At 46.0% G+C, this 18,118-nt stretch overlaps 1 protein-coding gene across 4 annotated transcripts in view; it reads left to right on the top strand.

The window, feature by feature from the left end:
- Positions 1-18,118, top strand: part of LOC137783674 (seizure 6-like protein) — a 31,081-nt gene that overhangs the window by 2,946 nt on the left and 10,017 nt on the right. For all 4 annotated transcript variants that reach the window (XM_068573879.1, XM_068573878.1, XM_068573877.1 and 1 more), the window contains exons 2-3: positions 16,447-16,791; positions 17,506-17,645. In XM_068573879.1, coding sequence (XP_068429980.1) covers positions 16,447-16,791; positions 17,506-17,645 — 485 coding nt within the window. The remainder of the gene's footprint in view (positions 1-16,446; positions 16,792-17,505; positions 17,646-18,118) is intronic.

Here is an 18,118-nt window from a genome sequence, read left to right as displayed (position 1 = left end):
AGGTGACCTTGTTTCAATCAGCGGCGTTGTCATCACAGGTGGGCTCCGAGGGGCTTAACCTCTACTCAGGGAGCGCTCCCTGGCACACGACGCCCTGATAAGCACCTTTAATGAAGCGTTCCTGCTGTGGTGAAGGTTTTAAACAGCGTTGTCTTTTACATCATCTTTACGTCATTTGTCTTTCCGTCTTTAATTATTTTTCCCTATTAGCTTATTTCCTCGGTGCTGTCTTCCTCTGTTGCTCTGCCTTCAGCCTGCAGCGCTGCTTTCAGTGCAGCTTGTTTTAAGAGAGTTTAATCCAATCAGATTCCTCCTCCTGTGTCTCTTTGGGAGCAAAGCAGTTTAAGCCTTTGCAGATTAAAGTACACAGGGAGTGGACGTTGTGGTTTATTGTCATGGATTCTTTGACGTGCAGAGCCTGCGAAATGGCGTGGACGTGTGATTGGTCAGAGGCCCAGCATAACCATTAACATGCGCTGTGATTGGCCAGCGTGACTTCTGTCCACACAACAGAAAGCTACCTTGCTGCAAAAGAAGAGTTCAGATTGTTGGATTGTATTGTTTTGCCATGTTTTGTTCATCATTATCACCATGAACACACACTAATTATGACTTAATCACACACAAATAATATTCATCGTGCACCATTTCCTCTCGTTGGTTTGATTAAATACTGCAGCGTTCAGCTCTATTATGAAATGTCTGAATCAATTTTATGTATTTTTGTTTTGACTTCTTCAGGAGGAAGCAGCGGGCTGAAAGACAGACAGGAAGTCAGACATATTGTTGAGTTTTATTTTTTAATTGGATTTCTTGACAAACAAACTAACAGCTAACAAAAAACTTAACGTTGGAAGTGAATGTTTCAACGTTATAATTTAGTGACGGCAGAGAACAGTTTGTCAATTAATCTATGAATCTTGTCGTCCACACAACTGATAGAGTGATGCGTATGTGTGTGTGTGTGTGTGTGTTTGTGTGTGTGCGCGTGTGTAGACGATGCACAAGCTTCCATCTCAATTAGTCCCGGTGCTCATTAGCACCAGAAGTGAGAAATGCAGCTTCTCGGCCTCTCGAGTTTTCTGACATCTGGTGCTGCAACAAACTCACCGAGGCAACAACAATAGTGTGTGTGTGTGTGTGTGTGTGTGTGTGTGTGTGTGTGTGTGTGTGTGTGTGTGTGTGTGTGTGTGTGTGTGTGGTGTCTGTGTGTATGTATGGAGGTGGGGGGATGTCCTCTGTTGACATCAAAAGAGGAAGCAGCTTCAGGTTGAACCACCAGCGATGTCTTCACCTCAGCAGGTCTGCTCGGACCTTCGTAACCTTGTGTGTGTATGTGTGTGTGTGTGTGTGTGCGTGTGTGTGCGTGTGTGTGCGTGTGTGTGTGTGTGTGTGTGTGTGTGTAGGAATGTATTCCCTCAGTAAACACTGTAAACATGAGTTTATGCCTCAATCTCTAGTTTTAAGTCTTTTTCAAGAGAGCATGATGTTCATTTAGTAAATTGTGGTCATTTAGAGTCAAACAGATAATAAAGCAGGGGACGCTTTAGGGGCGGGGCTACAAGGTCATTGACAGGTCGACACCAGTGACATATACAGTGTTTTTTTACGTCACTCCTCCGTCCTTATATGGTCACTTCCTGTTCACTGGTTGTATGAAAACAAGACGGCTAAAATATTGATATGAGACACAACTGTGTGTGTGTGTGTGTGTGTGTGTGTGTGTGTGTTTACGTTTGTAATACCTACATTGTGGGGACCCGCTATCCTTTTGGGGACACGCAGGGTCCTCACAAGGTATATTCGTACGGATTAGGGTAAAAACTTGGTTTAAGGTTTGGGTAAGTCTGGAAATGAATGTAAGTCAATGTAATGACCTCTACAGTGATAGAAACACAACTGTGTGTGTGCGTGTGTTTGTCAGCATGCATTGCTGACATTGTGAGGACTTTTGGGTACAAAACGCAGGTCCCAGTGACTTAAATCCCTTCATTTTAGTGTGAATACTTGGTTTAGGTTGAGCTTGAGGTTAAGGTTACATAACGTCCTCGGAAGTAATCGAAACACAACTTTGTGTGTCTGTGTGTGTGTCCAGGATTATCCTCTCTAGGATGGCTGCAGGATTGCACGGATGCTGCTGACACTTCTCTACAATAGAAGCAATTAACTGAAGCTTAACTTTGCGTATGTCTGTTTTAAGCCGTGTGTGTGTGTGTGTGTGTATATGTGTGTGTGTGTGTGTGTGTGTACAGTTGAAACTAAAACCACCAAACCAATTTATCTGTTATCCTCCTCCTTTCCTGGGACTTCATTTATCAAAGCACAAGTTCTGAAAGTGCAAGAACCCAAAATAAATAATCTGAATGTGATTCATCTTGAAGGCATTGGACATAAAGCGGAGAACTTTACTTAAACTTCGACTGCATATTTTGTACCAATGGAATGTTAAAGTTTCACTGGACTGATTTTAAAGAAAAAATAGTGATGTTTCAGAGACTGATATTGATGTTTGAAATATAACTATATTTAAACATAACTATCTTTAACGTGACTGGACCTTTTCCAGAGTGAAAATAAAGTTTTGAAAGCTAACGGTGACACTTGAGCAATTTGGCATTCATCAATATTATTTGCTTCTTGCCAACACGTTAATTCAAACAGGAACTCACATCTTCAGGTTATTAATGAAGGTAAATGGCTGCCGGGGTTTTTCTGATGGAGAACTTTTACCTTTTATTACCTTTAATTACCATCAATTACCACTTCGACACACCTTGAGTTACTTTGTATCAATTTAATGCTTCAAGTATAAGAAATAAATGTATTTCATGCATACACATTATTTCAAGTAATCCTTTCAAATTATTAATTTGAATACAGAGTTAGATGAGAGAATCAATGCCACTCTTATACCCCTTTATTAAATATAGAGTTACAGCCTGTTAGCTTAGCAGACTGTAAATCTCCCTGATTAAAATATTTCTTCTCTTTTCTATAATAACATGTCTGAAATGTGTTAAGCCTATGACTGGACAAAAGAAACATGAATCATACTGCACATGTTTTCCTCTTGAATTTAAGGACACAATGGTCAAGCATTTTATACAGAAATTGTCATTTTGTTTGTAAAATATACCACAAATCCAAAAGGGAAAAAAGACAAGTGAAGATCGATACAAAGTTTCTTCCCTTCTGCAGACAAGCTCAATTACCGTAAATACATTTTCACATTCCTTCACAACTCTTTACTTTAAATAGAGGCTTTACACTTTAATTACATATATTAATGGACTCTTATATTGTTTATCATATTTCACATTTCATGGCGATGAGGATACTTCTGCATTGCTTGTCTTAGTTGTCCCTTAGTGAGGGTTATGTTATGCTAAGCTAAGCCTCTCCTGGCTGCTACAAAGGGCTCTTCTCTGCAGGACAAAGAGAGGGAGCTTGTTCCAAGATGTCTTCCCTGAAGAGAAAGCTTGTTGATAACGAGGGTTTGAAGTCTGTAAGTTCAAGTCAAATCCCCCTGCTCAAGTTTTTTTTAAGGTGAAGAAAAAAACATATTTTTGCCCTCTTCACAATATCTATATTTACAGCGGCACGAATAAAAAAGGGGCGTTTAAAAATGTTTTTGTTGCTCCGTGGCAAATGATGAATAGTGATCCAGAGAGGAGGTTTGATACGGTTGTCTAGGATTAAAGTCTCTCTCGCACACACACACACACACAAACACGCGTGTCTCTCTCGCTAAGCTGCCTCGTCTCTCTGCCTCCAATACGAGAATCCCACTGAAGTGGGAATGTCAACTGCGCGTGGTAATCCACGCCTCGCCGATGGCGCCGCCTGTCACGCTGTCGAGTCTGTTTGTTTTCCCCTCCAGACGGTCTGAGAGAGCTAAGAGCTAAGTATTGTGGGCTGGGAAGGCTGTCTGGGCCATGAGGTTCAAATGCATCAGCTGATTGATTGATTCCTGTCTCGGGGGTTCTCGCACCGTCCAAAGCCCGTCAGCGCTTGAGACATTCATGGTCCAGCTGATGTGATGCTGGATGAGTTCCCCGGCTAAGGAGATGCAGAGCTGGCCTCCAGACTGCGTCACACTTGGAAGGGGAGGACGCGTGTTCGTGTCAGGCAGAGCAACTGAAAGCTTCTCTCTTTTGGTGTTTACCCGTTAGCTTCCCATTTAGCTTAGCAAGGGTTTGCTGTGAGGACTAAACTCATCGAGTCAGCTGGTGATGCGACGGAAGGACGAGCTTTCTGTTTTTTTTATGCTTTTATATTTACGTTCAGGAGTGACTTCCTGCCTCCACGCGATCGCTGCCTATACACATAGTCTCTATCACCTATCTATCTATCTATCTATCTATATATATATATATATATATATATATATATATATATATATATATATATATATATATATATATACATACATGGGAAGTCTCTCTCGCACACACACACACACACACACACACACACACACACACGCACACACACACACACACACATACAAACACGCGTCCAAAGCCCGTCAGCTTTATATATATATATACATATATATCACTCCGTGGACTCACCACCCGCGGAGAGGACCATCGGGGTCGGGTGCAGTGCAGACCGGACGGCAGGCCAGGCGGAAGACCTGGGCGAGCCGATCGCCGGCAGCATGGACTAGCTCTCGGGACGTGGAACGTCACCTCGCTAGCGGAGAAAGAGCCAGAGCTGGTGCAGGAGGTGGAGCGGTACCAGCTAGATATAGTTGGGCTCACCTCCACGCACAGCAAGGGCTCTGGAACCAAGCTCCTGGAGAAGGGTTGGAGTTTGTCCTTTTCTGGAGTTGCCCAGGGTGAGAGGCGCTGGACGGGAGTGGGGATACTCACGAGACCCCGGCTGAGCGCCGCTATATTGGAGTTTTTTCCGGTGAGCGAGAGGGTCGCCTCCCTGCGCCTGCGGGTTGCGGGGATTAAGGCTCTGACTGTTGTTTGTGTTTATGCACCAAACAGCAGCTCAGAGTATCCGGCCTTCTTGGAGTCTGTTGGAGGGGTCTTGGACAGGGCGTCTCCTGGGAGACTTCAACGGTCACGTGGGTAATGACAGTGAAACCTGGCGGAGGGTGATTGGGTGGAACTGCTTGCCCGAGCTGAACCCGAACGGTGTTATGTTGTTGGACTTCTGTGCTAGCCACGGTTTGACTATCACAAACACCATGTTCGAGCATAGGGTGGTTCATAAGTGTACTTGGTACCAGAACACCTTAGGCCAAATATCAATGATCGACTTTGTAATCGTATCATCTGATCTGCGGCGGTATGTCTTGGACACTCGGGTGAAGAGAGGAGCAGAGCTGTCAACTGATCACCACCTGGTAGTGAGTTGGATCACATGGCGGAGGAGACGGCAGGAAAGACCTGGCAAGCCGAAACGTGTTGTGAGGGTGAACTGGGAACGTCTGGCTGAGGATCCTGTCCGGAAGATCTTCAACTCACACCTCCGGAAGAACTTTTCACGCATCCTGAGGGAGGTTGGGGACATGGAATAAGAGTGGACCTTGTTCAAAGCCTCTATTGTGGAAGCGGCCGCCGGGAGTTGTGGTCGGAAGGTCGTCGGTGCCTGTCGCGGCGGTGAGGGAAGCCGTCAAGCTGAAGAAGGAGGCCTTTCGGGCCTGGTTGGCCCAGGGCTCTCCTGAAGCAGCTACCGGCAGGCCAAGAGGGCTGCAGCTGCGGCGGTTGCGGATGCTAAAACTCGGGCCTAGAAAGAGTTCGGGGAGGCCATGGAGAAGGACTTTCGGTTAGCCTCAAGGAGGTTCTGGCAAACCATCCGGCGGATCAGAAAGGGAAAGCAGGGCCTACCCTAGACTGTTCTCAGCGGGGGAGGGGAACTGCTGACTCAGACTGGGGACATCGTCGGAGGGTGGAAAGAGCACTTTGAGGAACTCCTAAACCCGGCCCTGGGGAGGGGGACAGCGCCTGAAGACCTTGGGGTGGGTGCACCCATATCCCTGGCAGAGGTCACTAAGGCTGCAGCAGTAAAACAGGCACTGTAACGGTCCGTCTTGGTGAAGAGGGAGCTGAGTCGGAAGGCGAAGCTCTCCATTTACTGGTCGGTCTACGTTCCAACCCTCACCTATGGTCACAAACTCTGGGTCGTGACCGAAAGAACGAGGTCGCGGATACAAGCGGCCGAAATGAGCTTCCTCCGTAGGGTGGCCGGGCTCAGCCTTAGAGATAGGGTAAGGAGCTCGGACATCAGGAGGGAGCTTGGAGTCGAGCCGCTGCTCCTTCGTATCGAAAGGAGTCAGCTGAGGTGGTTCGGGCATCTAATTCGGATGCCTCCTGGACGCCTCCCATTAGAGGTTTTCCAGGCATGTCCAACTGGGAAGAGGCCCCGGGGAAGACCCAGGACACGCTGGAGGGATTACATCTCCCGGCTGGCCTGGGAACGTCTCGGGGTCCCCCAGAACGAGCTGGAAAATGTTGCGGGTGAGAGGGAAGCCTGGGTCGGTCTGCTGGGTGTGCTGCCACCGCGACCCGAGCCCAGATAAGCGGCGGAAAATGGATGGATATATATAACTGAAGGCATCCGGTCCAGTTACACTCTCTCACATAAGCATATAAACACATTACATTGCACATATATATGTATATATATATGTACATACATGTATATGTTCACTGCCCCTCGCGCTCACTTCCTATATAAAGCCCTTAATGGACATGTGGGAAGCTCTCTGCTCTCAGAGCACATAAACTATTCTCTACTGTAAAAGCTTCAGATTTTATATATGTATCACAACAGCAGAAGTACATCTTTAATTTACAAGATGAATATAAAAGAACAAAATGTGTTATTGTTAATTATTGAATGATGTCATTGAAGCGGTCACATATCTAAGTTCAAACTTCACAGCCAGTTGTTTCTTTTTGACTTTTATTTTCTCTTCTGTCTCATAATTTATTACTGAACATTTTCCATGCTGATATCTGGGTCACCACCCGGAGGGTCACGCTAAAAGCTTTCCTCTCTTCTTCTTCTTCTTCTTCTTCTTCTTCTTCTTCTTCTTCTTCTTCTTCTTCTTCTTCTTCTTCTTCTTCTTCCATCTCCTCGCTGCCAGGCGCGCTGCCGAGATGATACATCCACCTTCTCTTTTATTCATGGACTAAGAGCTCCACATACCTGTGATACACACACACACACACACACACACACACACACACACACACACACACACACACACACAGTGTCTGTGATTGAACTTTTATCTCATCGGCCTTGTGGAAGTTAATTATTGACTATGTGGACATTTGACAGTCGTGAGATTAAAAGCTTTTCTGCAGATATTCTTTCAAACACGGCGATAATGAAATTACATTTTTTTTAAAGATGAAAATCCCACATATATTACATCATTTCAGACTCTTTTCTTTCCTTGATACGACCAATTTTAGAGGCTTTTAGTCGACCTGTGCTGTTGCACAGTTTGGGATATGTGGATTCATAGACATCCCCTCATAGATATGTCACATTTAGCGTGTTAGTACTTTTCACTTTTTTCAATTTCCTTCTGCTAGTCTGCCTTTCACTACCGTTTGACTTCCTGTTTTCTGCTCTCAGCTTCCAGTTTGTTTAAGGATGATATCAAGACCCTCGTGAGCTTAGGTTTTAGACCTAGAATAAAAGGTCTAAAACCTTCTCTTCCAGCAGCATTCCCTGCACTGAACTTTGTCTTTTTGACGACCTCACAATGTCTCCGTGTTTCCAATCTCAGCCGTTGCTTCAGAGCGTATGAAGTTATTATAACGGAGAAAAACTTGGGTCAGAACTATGTAAAGAGGCCGTAACGGTCCTCCCGGCGATCCTCACACAAACCTCTCCCTCTCTTACGTAACAGATATCTGCAACGAAGATATGCTGGTGTGTGTTCACTGCATGGATAATTGATTACAAGCAGACGTCTGTACGCAGTTGTTTTGATTTTAACTGAACAGAAAGAACAGAAAAATGAAATAATCAGTGACAGTGTAAAAAACAACAACAACACAACCAGTTTGGAGTTAAAGGACAAAAACGTGTGAATGAACACACTTTAACGTTGTCTTTTGTTTTACAAAACACAACATGTGAATGGATGATAGTGGTGGTGAGGACAGCTTCCATGGAGAGACGGAGCTGTCTGTTTCCTCTGGCATCACTTTCCTCTTCTTTCTCTTCCTCTTCCTCCTCTTCCTCTTCCTCCACGTCCTCCCTCCCGTCGGCTCTTCCTGCTGCTAACTGGAGGCAGGCAGGAGTGTGAGGAGAGTTTCAATGACTTGTGGCTGCGAGTGCGCTCACGCTGCTCACGTGCACGCTCTGCTAGACACGTGCACGCTGCAACAGACACATGCACGTCGGCATAAACACACACACACACACTCTGGCGTGTGTATCGCTGCTGCAGACGTGTTAAAGGAACTGTATTCATAGTAATCCTAACCTTTCCCACCGCTCGCTCTGACATTTCCTCCTGATCCGTTCTAATCGCGGCTCCAGAATCCATCGTCTCTCAGAAGAGAAGTTTAAAATCATTCTGGCTCCGGGAATATTTTCCTTCCTTTTTTCTTTTTGAGGACATTTAATCCTCGAGAGGATTAAATGTTTCCACACAAGAAGACACGCCGAGGCCCAAAGAGACACAGTGCTTTAAATCCTTTCTGCTCCTCTTGTGTCTTCTTTTTCTTCTCCTTCTCCTTCTTCTTCTTCTTCTTCTTCTTCTTCTTCTTCTTCTTCTTCTTCTTCTTCTTCTTCTTCTTTTTAGTCTCTCTTTTACTTACTTTTACTAGTAACAGAGTATTTCTACACTGTGGTATTACTACTTTTACTAGTAGGAGAGTATTTCTACACTGTGGTATTACTACTTTTACTAGTAAGAGAGTATTTCTACACTGTGGTATTACTACTTTTACTAGTAAGAGAGTATTTCTACACTGTGGTATTACTACTTTTACTAGTAAGAGAGTATTTCTACACTGTGGTATTACTACTTTTACTAGTAAGAGAGTATTTCTACACTGTGGTATTACTACTTTTACTTAACTAAAGAACACCTCTTTGTGAAGCACACATTTTCTGCCACAATCCTACTGGGAAGCCGTTTATCCGGATGAGCAACAGGATTTATCGCTCATTATTCATACGTGTTGCCAGAGGGAGAAAACACAGACGGGGAAACATGTTTTTTTTCAATAAAAAATGAATGCTGAAAAAAATTGCAGGCAGGATGAAAGTAAAGTTAACGTGAGAAGAGGAGAAGGAGCAGGAAGAGGAGGAAGCGCAGCTGCTGGTCACGGTGGAGGAGGAAGAAAGAGGAGGGTGAGGAGAAGGAGGAAGAGGACGAAGAGGAGGAGGAGGAGGAGGAGGAAAAGGAGGAGGGAGAGGAGGAAGAGGAGGAGGACGGTGTGGAGGAAGGATGCCATCTGCTCCACTGGGCTGGTCACGGCTGGCTGCAGCACCACCTGTCTAACCTGTCATACACACACACAGAGAGACAGACGCACACACACGCACACGCACGCACACACACACACACACACACACACACACACACACACCATGATGTCGGAGAGCATCTCGTTTTGAGTCTTGAACCAGAAGCATTGCAGATGTTACGCAGCTGTTGGTCGTCTCCCTTAAACATTTATGATATTTACCAAAAACGAGATAAAACTCTTCTGAACTACGAGTTTCAAGAAATAAAGACGGATAAATAAATAATCTTTTGAAAATGATTTTTCCAAAAAAAAGTCTCGTGGGTCATTAACTCCTTCTGGCTCAGAACATTGAACACATTTGATTGGTTCGGCCTCTGGAGGTGTATGCAGCGACATGAACACGCCCCCTCCGTCTACATATGGTCACTTCCTGTTCACTGGTCGCACAGAAACAAAAATGGCGGCGCCCAATCCGCCGAACTTGAGGCTTCAAAACGTCCCATTGTCCCTTAATGTAGCACGTGATGTGGCTGAAGATGAAAATGAAATGCACTTTTTATAAATAAATATAATAAACATCCTGCGCTTTGAGGTTCAGCCGCATGGGAACGCTTGTGTGCGATTACGTATTGATTTTTTTTTTCTCCATCTCATTTCATGCAGAATGTGGGTCACATCTACGTCTCGTGCTTCTGTCTTTCCGGCAGGAATCTGTTTATCTCTCCGCGAGTCGTTAACCTTCAGATTTACGGCTTCATGTTCTGGCAGCAGCTGTTTAATTTGGGTAAAAATTAAAGCCACGTTTAATAAAACATCACTCTTTAACCTGTTCTGTACTTTTTAGTGCTGTTATTTTTAAATAATTAATGAGTTGTTACGGCGCTCATTTCCAGCTCGCTGCCTTTCCAATCATCCGGCTTTAATTGATTAACGTTAATTAACTCTGCCTTCGCTCTTTTGCTTCATTAATTGAACAATGTTGTGGTTTAATCCTTAAAGATATATATGTATAGGTTCACCCTGAGTTTATTAATTGGGACATTCATTTGATAAACGCTAGGATTTATTATTTTTTACTCCTCGCTGTTGCAAAATTAGAAAATGGCATCCATCAAAAACATGAGACATGAGGAACATGAGGATGAGCTTTAATGAGGCCGCGTGCTAATGAGAGGCTACGATTAAAGTGCAAATGATATGGATGCTAATAGGCTTGTTTACATAATATGTGTGTCAGTGTGTGTGTGTGTGTGGGTGTGTGTGTGTGTGTGTGTGTGTGTGTGTGTGTGAGAGAGAGAGAGCGCAGGGAGGAGATTGCCTGTCTACATCTGCTCAGAGGTCATACACGATTGGTCAGATCGATATCTGCTCTGCTTTCAGTTTCAGCTCGCTGACCCCGAGCTCAGATCAACCGTTAATTCTTTGATAACATCGATCTGTGCGCCAGTGTGTGTGTGTGTGTGTGTGTGTGTGTGTGTGTGTGCGCGTTGGTGCTTGTTCGCACACAGGAAATCACAAAATCGCCGCAGTCTGCCTTCAATACTGAACGCTGGCGGTCGAGTCGTCCTGGTGTGTAAAGCAAGCCCTCTCTCTCCCGACCACCAGGGGGCGACTCCTCTGGTTGTATAGAAGTCTATGCTTCATGTGATAAGAGTTGCATTCTCTCTCCTGACCACCAGGGGGCGAAGTATACGATAGCAGATTTAATAACACATTTAATTTACCTCTTTTGCATTCCTACGGCATCGTGCTCACCAGCACGCGTCCTGTTAATGCGGCTGAATACTGTCATTCAGACAGCTGAGTCGTGCTGTGTGTGTGTGTCTGTGTGTGTGTGTGTGTGTGTGTGTGTGTGTGTGTGTGTGTAAGTCTCCAAGGGGAACGGACATGGCAGGCTGGGAATGTTTTCCAGATACAGTTGCTGCCAGTCAGCCAGTCTGATGAAGCTCTTTAGAGCCAACTGGTGGAATACAAATGAAATAGTGACAAAGGAACACAGAGCGCTCTCTCTCTCTCTCTCTCTCTCTCTCTCTCTCTCTCTCTCTCTCTCTCTCTCTCTCTCTCTCTCTCTCTCTCTCTCTCTCTCTCTCTCTCTGCTGGCGCTCAGAAAAACACACAAATATGCCAAAGAGCCAATCGTCATTGTTGTCAGGTTTCTCCTTTCAGCGCCGTTGAAACCAGGTTTTTTGTGCGACATTGCTTTACAACCTCGGGCGTGATTGTGTTGGAGTCTGCAGTCACCGAGGACGCTTGAATCCTGCCTCCATCTCACTTGAGTGCGACTAAATAAACAGACGTGTTGCTCTTCCTCCTGCAGTTAACTAGCACTTACGACACACACACACACACAGACACACACATGCTCTCCGCGGCGCTAATAGGCTGGCGTCGTGAGCGAGTTTTCGAGGTTTCTGGACTCCTCGGCGAGACGTGTTCGTGTCTTCGTACATTAACGGAGGACGAGCAGCAGACGGAGGAGAAACGCAGTGAAATTCTTGGCATCTGATATTCACGGCTTCAATCAACCGTCTGATAACAAACCTCCATCAACGCTGATGAAACAGAACGCACTCTCAGATTCATTTCTGCCTCAGATCATTTCCTGCATTGTCGGTGAATCAAACCAGCAGCGTGATTGTGCTGAAAGTCCTAGAATGTCACTTCATACCAAGTGGGAGGGCTGTGTTTGTGTCAAATGAGTAACAAAACAACAACATAGGCAAAGAAATGGGTTGCCCTATTTATAGTTTCATTCCATCCCGTCTCTTCTTTTTCTACAACATAACAGAACAATGGAAACAAAGCAATGTGACAACTTAATAACCAACACCGTAGCGCGACAACGTGGCGCGACAACGAAGCGCGACAACGAAGCGCAACAGTGGTAATGCACCAAAGGAAGTAAAAAGAGATCAGAGGTTCAGGTCGGCCTCCTCTCAGAGCTCTCGGTTCCATTAACAACCATCTCATCACAGATCAGAACCAATGAAACTCTTTACTTGGGTCCTGAAACCCTCCCGACTATGGTGAGCTACAGTAAAAGCCTCCAGTGGTCCCTTTAATCCCTTCTTTGTGATCGGGAGGTCACCCGGATATAACCGCACCCCGGGGAGTCGTCGCACAACTTATTCTCCCTTTGAAACATCAAGGCTTCTTCTGATAGGAAGGTGTGCGATCAGGTGCCGCGACCTTTCAGGTCCGGACCACGAGAACAAACAGACAAACCAAACAGCAGTCATTCTCCATTAGTTGGGTCCAACGAGCAGAAGACCATCGCGTTGTGGTTCAGCTGTTCAGCGGTTTTGTTGCCTTTCGTCTGGTTTCACCAGAATCTGACCTGGTGGCTCTGATGAGGATCTTTAAGAAGAACTCTATGGAACCAGAACATCTTCTCTCTGGTGGTCTGGTTACTGATGGAGGTCTATAGAGGACCAGGACTACACTGAGACTATAGAGGACCAGGACTACACTGAGACTATAGAGGACCAGGACTACATTGAGACTATAGAGGACCAGGACTACACTGAGACTATAGAGGACCAGGACTACACTGAGACTATAGAGGACCAGGACTACACTGAAACTATAGAGAACCAGGAATACACTGAGACTATAGAGGACCAGGACTACATTGAGACTATGGAGGACCAGGACTACACTGAGACTATAGAGGACCAGGACTACACTGAGACTATAGAGGACCAGGACTACACTGAGACTATAGAGGACCGGGACTACATTGAGACTATGGAGGACCAGGACTACATTGAGACTATGGAGGACCAGGACTACACTGAGACTATAGAGGACCAGGACTACAATGAGACTATAGAGGACCAGGACTACACTGAAACTATAGAGAACCAGGAATACACTGAGACTATAGAGGACCGGGACTACACTGAGACCTGATTGATCTCACACCAGAACCGGTCCTGTCTCGGCGCGTCCTGCTGGTGTGAGTTCTCTCTGCAGGTGTATGTTTCCGTCAGTACTCAAGACCTTCGTCAGTCCCTCCTTATCAGGTTTAACGTGTTTGACGCTCGCTGCCTCTTCACTCGTCCCAGTCGTGTCACATGACCTTTCAGAGCTGTTTATCCTGCAGCGCTTCACTGCTCGTTACTCTGCTTGTGTTGCGTCAGCGCCGCAGTGAAAAGTCTCTCAGTTGCTTTTGGAAAACAAGCGCTGGCTAGATTCACAGATTATTTCCTTCCCTTCGGTTGAAGCCGCTGATCTCTGGAATCAGCTGTAACAAACAAAGACAACACTTTAAATGAAGTCCAAAGGATTAAAGTAAAATGTTATGCCACAAAGCTTGAGTGTGTCCTGATCTCTCTAGATGTAATGATCGTAGTTATCTTTATATTTATTTCACATTTCATACTTCTTCAATCAATATTGACAGTTAAAAAATAAAACATCATATTCAACAACACTCTGAGTAACACACACACTGAGTAACACACACACTGAATAACACACTCTGAGTAACACACCCTTTATCGAACTCACTCTGAGCATCACTCTGAGTAACACACACTCTAAGTAACACACTCTGAGCAACACACTCATGATTGGTTTGTGCCTCCTTTAGCTGATTAGCTCCTCCTTCAGCCAGTTGGCTCCTCCTTCAGCCAGTTAGCTCCTCCTTCAGCCAGTTGGCTCCTCCTTCAGCCAGTTAGCTCCTCCTTCAGCCAGTTGGCTCCTCCTTCAGCCAGTTGGCTCCTCCTTCAGGCAGTTGGCTCCTCCCTCAGCCAGTTGGCTCCTCCTTTAGCCGTGGCTAACAGGTGTTAGCACAGCGCTAGTTAGACAAAACAAAACACGACACCTCCCACGGACATGTTGCAGCATTCTTATGATCCTGTGTGAGTCTGAACACGGAGGGGAGGGGCTCATCTGTGCTTTAGTTTTCTTCATCGTGTTGGCAGAACATTATTCAGGAAGCATTGAGAGCCGCTGCCGGCTGACAGTCCTTCTCCCTTCATTGGTCTCATGAACACAAACCTGGAACCGCGCACGGTACGTGCACGGCGTTCCTGCAGGAGCTTCATAAAGCTGCGGCGCACAGACGGTCCTGTTAACTTCCTGTCTGGAATCGGCCCGCTGCAGATGAATAATTAAAAGCGCAGATGTCGAGGAGTCCATTATTGTTTGCGACCGCTTCAAAAGACGAATGTGCCGCGTTCACTTTCCTCCGACCCGACAGCGGGAACGCTGACGAGGGCTGACAGACTCGCGGCTTTTTGTTTTTTATTTTTTTGAGGTTGGTTTGATGAAAATGTGCCGTGACGTTCGCTGTCGTGACAGTTTGACGAGGCGCTGGGCTTTAAGACGGGAAGCTTGTCACAATGATTTTATAAGACTGAAGAACAAGTGATTCAATGAATAGAAAACATAATAAAGAGGAAGAAACAAGGGATGAAACTACCTTTATAGTTTAGAAATAGATGCACCGCTTCTTTCCTTCAATAATAACTATTTCAAACATTCATAATAACTCATGTTTATAATGTTTACCAAAGGAATACATCAAGAGAGAAGTAGAGACATTTATATAGACTTCTATACAACCAGAGGAGTCGCCCCCTGGTGGTCAGGAGAGAGAATGCAGCTTTAACACATGAAGCATAGACTTCTATACAACCAGAGGAGTCTCCCCCTGGTGGTCAGGAGAGAGAATGCAGAGAGAATAATATGAGTGAACTGAAAGTTTCAGGGACATTAAAGTTTTGGAATCTGATCAAAGTTGTTCAATGTCTTGCGAAAATGTGTAAGCAGTATTTAAGTGTGTGTGTGTGTGTGTGTGTGTGTGTGTGTGTGTAGGTGTAGGTGTGTGTGTGTGTGTGTGTCAACATCTGCTGCTGAGTGGCTTCCTAAATAATGGCAAGCTGTGAAAGCTGAAATGAGTTTCTTGATGGCGGCGGTTTTGACACATTGAGCGATGATGCAGGTGCATGCAGAAAAAAGAGCAAAAACTACGAGAAAAAAACGTATTTTCTGTCTGCAGATAAAAAAAACAGCAAAAGAAGAATAAAGAAAAGCTCTCATCACGTTGTTGACAACGCAGAGAGGATATTTTACCGTCTCGGTCGAGGTGACAGGCGCTCGTGTTTCTGCTGCGTAAATTACACCGAGATGTTCAGTGTATGTTGTGACCGCAGTGTGTGTGTGTGCGTGTGTGTGTGTGTGTGTGTGTGTGTGTGTAAATGCTGCTCTGTGCTGTTTTTGTACTAAGCTGCTGGAGATGGCATTTTAGCATGCACGGCACAGCGGATTGCCGTCTGTGCATTTCTTCTTTTTTAGCTCTCCTCTTAGCTCAGCTCCTGTCAAGCTGAACTGCCCGGTCACACACACACACACACACACACACACACACACACACACACACACACACACACACACACACACACACACACGCCATCACCAGTGTGTGTGTGTGTGTGTGTGTGTGTGTGTGTTTGTACGTGTATATGTGTGTATGTGCGTGTATATGTTTATGTGTGGTGTGTGTGTGTGTGTGTGTGTGTGTGAGTGTGTATGTTAAAGTCTGTGTGTGCATGTGTGTGTTTTTGTGTGTGTATGTGTGTGATGTTAATGTGTGTGTGTTTAGGTGTGTTTATGTTAATGTGTGTGTATGTTAATGTGTGTGTGTGTGTCTGTTTAGGCGTGTGTGCGTGTGTGTGTGCGTGTATGTTAATGTGTGTGCATGTGCATCTGTCTGTGTGTGCATGTGTGCGTGCCTGTGCGTATGTGTGTGTGCATGCGTGCGTGCGTGTGTGTGTCTGTGCATGTATGTGTGTGTGTGTGTGTGTGTGTGTGTGTGTGTGTGTGTGTGTGTGTGCATGTGTGTGTCCACTGGGCTCTGGCCGGGCTCGATAACTCGGCTCCTGATAAGACAGCAGCGTTCTAACCGAACACACAAGTCAAGGTTTCGGGGCATTAAATGTGTCCTGACTGTGGAAGTTATCTCTCCCGCTCTTCCCAGATAAAGACTTCCCCGCTGCCTCCTCTTCCTCACGGCCTCCAGCGGTGACGAAGGACGGCCCCGGAGCCCCGGGCCCCGGCATCCCGCCCTCCGCTCTGCCCCAGAACCTGCTCCCTCTGCTGGGCCGAGGGCTCAGCGCGGCCTCCCCGCCCGCCGCCCGTCCTCTGGAGCGCCAGAGCGGAGGATTACTGAGGAGGCCGGCCGAACCGCTTCCCACACACACACACGCCCAGCCGGCTCACACACACACGCCTGAGCAGCAGGAGGAGCAGGAGGAGGAGGAAGAGGTCACCACCGGGGTCACGATGCTTGACATGGACACGGAGACGGAGACGCCGTCCTCAGGTACAAAGTACTTAAAATTCATCCTGTTTTATTCTCTGATAAATCTCATGATGTCATTTTCTCGCGCCGTCATCAGGAAAGTTGTCTCATACGTCTTAAGAAAGACTCAAGTCACTTTCCACTTTTTACACAAAGAAAGAGAAAATTAACTGAGAAAAAGATCGTAAATACTTAGGCTTCGAAAAGATTGTAAAATAACTAATTTGGTTTAGAAAAGATAGTAAAAATACTTAGTTAGGTTCAAGAAAAGATCGTAAATACTTATGTTCAAGAAAAGATCGTAAAATAATTACTTAGTGTTAGAAAAGATCGTGCAATAATTAGTTAGGTCGAGAAAAGATCGTGAAAGCTTTAGGTTTAATAAAAGATCATAAATATTAAGTTAGGTTTAGAAAAGAAAAGTTTTTCGGGGTTAAATTAACGAGAGGATCGGTGATGTAACTGCGCTGCACAACAAACAGCAGCGTGAGCATCTCAGCTCGTTGGTTTCATCCTGCATCTGGTCAACGTGTTGTATGAATTATGGGATTATGAGCGATGAGCCGCCGACAGCGACGGTGATTATTTATTTCCAGTCATTGTTACCTTCCGGCTTCATGCTGCGGAGCCGCTTTGATCCTGCAGTTTACATGATTAATTACTCACAGCGGAGACTCGCATTAGCGGGATCAGAGAGAACAGAAACGTTAATGAACAAAAGGTCTCGTCTCTCAGCGCCGGCCGGCTGCAGGATGAACTTCTCCGACCCCGAAGGCTTCATCGACTCCGCCGACGAGCCGCCGCCGCCCGACGGCCTCGTGGTGCACTGCACCTACACGGTGACGGTTTACACAGGGTACGGGGTGGAGCTGCAGGTACACACACACACACACACACACACACACACACACACACACACAAAGGGTACGGGGTGGAGCTGCAGGTACACACACACACACACACACACACACACACACACACACAAAGGGTACGGGGTGGAGCTGCAGGTACACGCACACACACACACACACACACACACACACACACAAAGGGTACGGGGTGGAGCTGCAGGTACACACACACACACACACACACACACACAAAGGGTACGGGGTGGAGCTGCAGGTACACACACACACACACACACACACACACACACAAAGGGTACGGGGTGGAGCTGCAGGTACACACACACACACACACACACACACACACACACACACACACACACACACACACACAAAGGGTACGGGGTGGAGCTGCAGGTACACACACACATACACACACACACACACACATACACACAAAGGGTACGGGGTGGAGCTGCAGGTACACACACACACACATA

This window comes from Clinocottus analis, unplaced genomic scaffold, assembly GCF_023055335.1.
Source record: "Clinocottus analis isolate CAN_PGR_092001 unplaced genomic scaffold, fCliAna1.0.p SCAF_13, whole genome shotgun sequence".
Classification (NCBI taxonomy): domain Eukaryota; kingdom Metazoa; phylum Chordata; class Actinopteri; order Perciformes; family Cottidae; genus Clinocottus; species Clinocottus analis.
The sequence above is the reverse complement of the archived record's forward strand: the minus strand, read 5'-3'. Positions and strand labels throughout refer to the sequence as shown.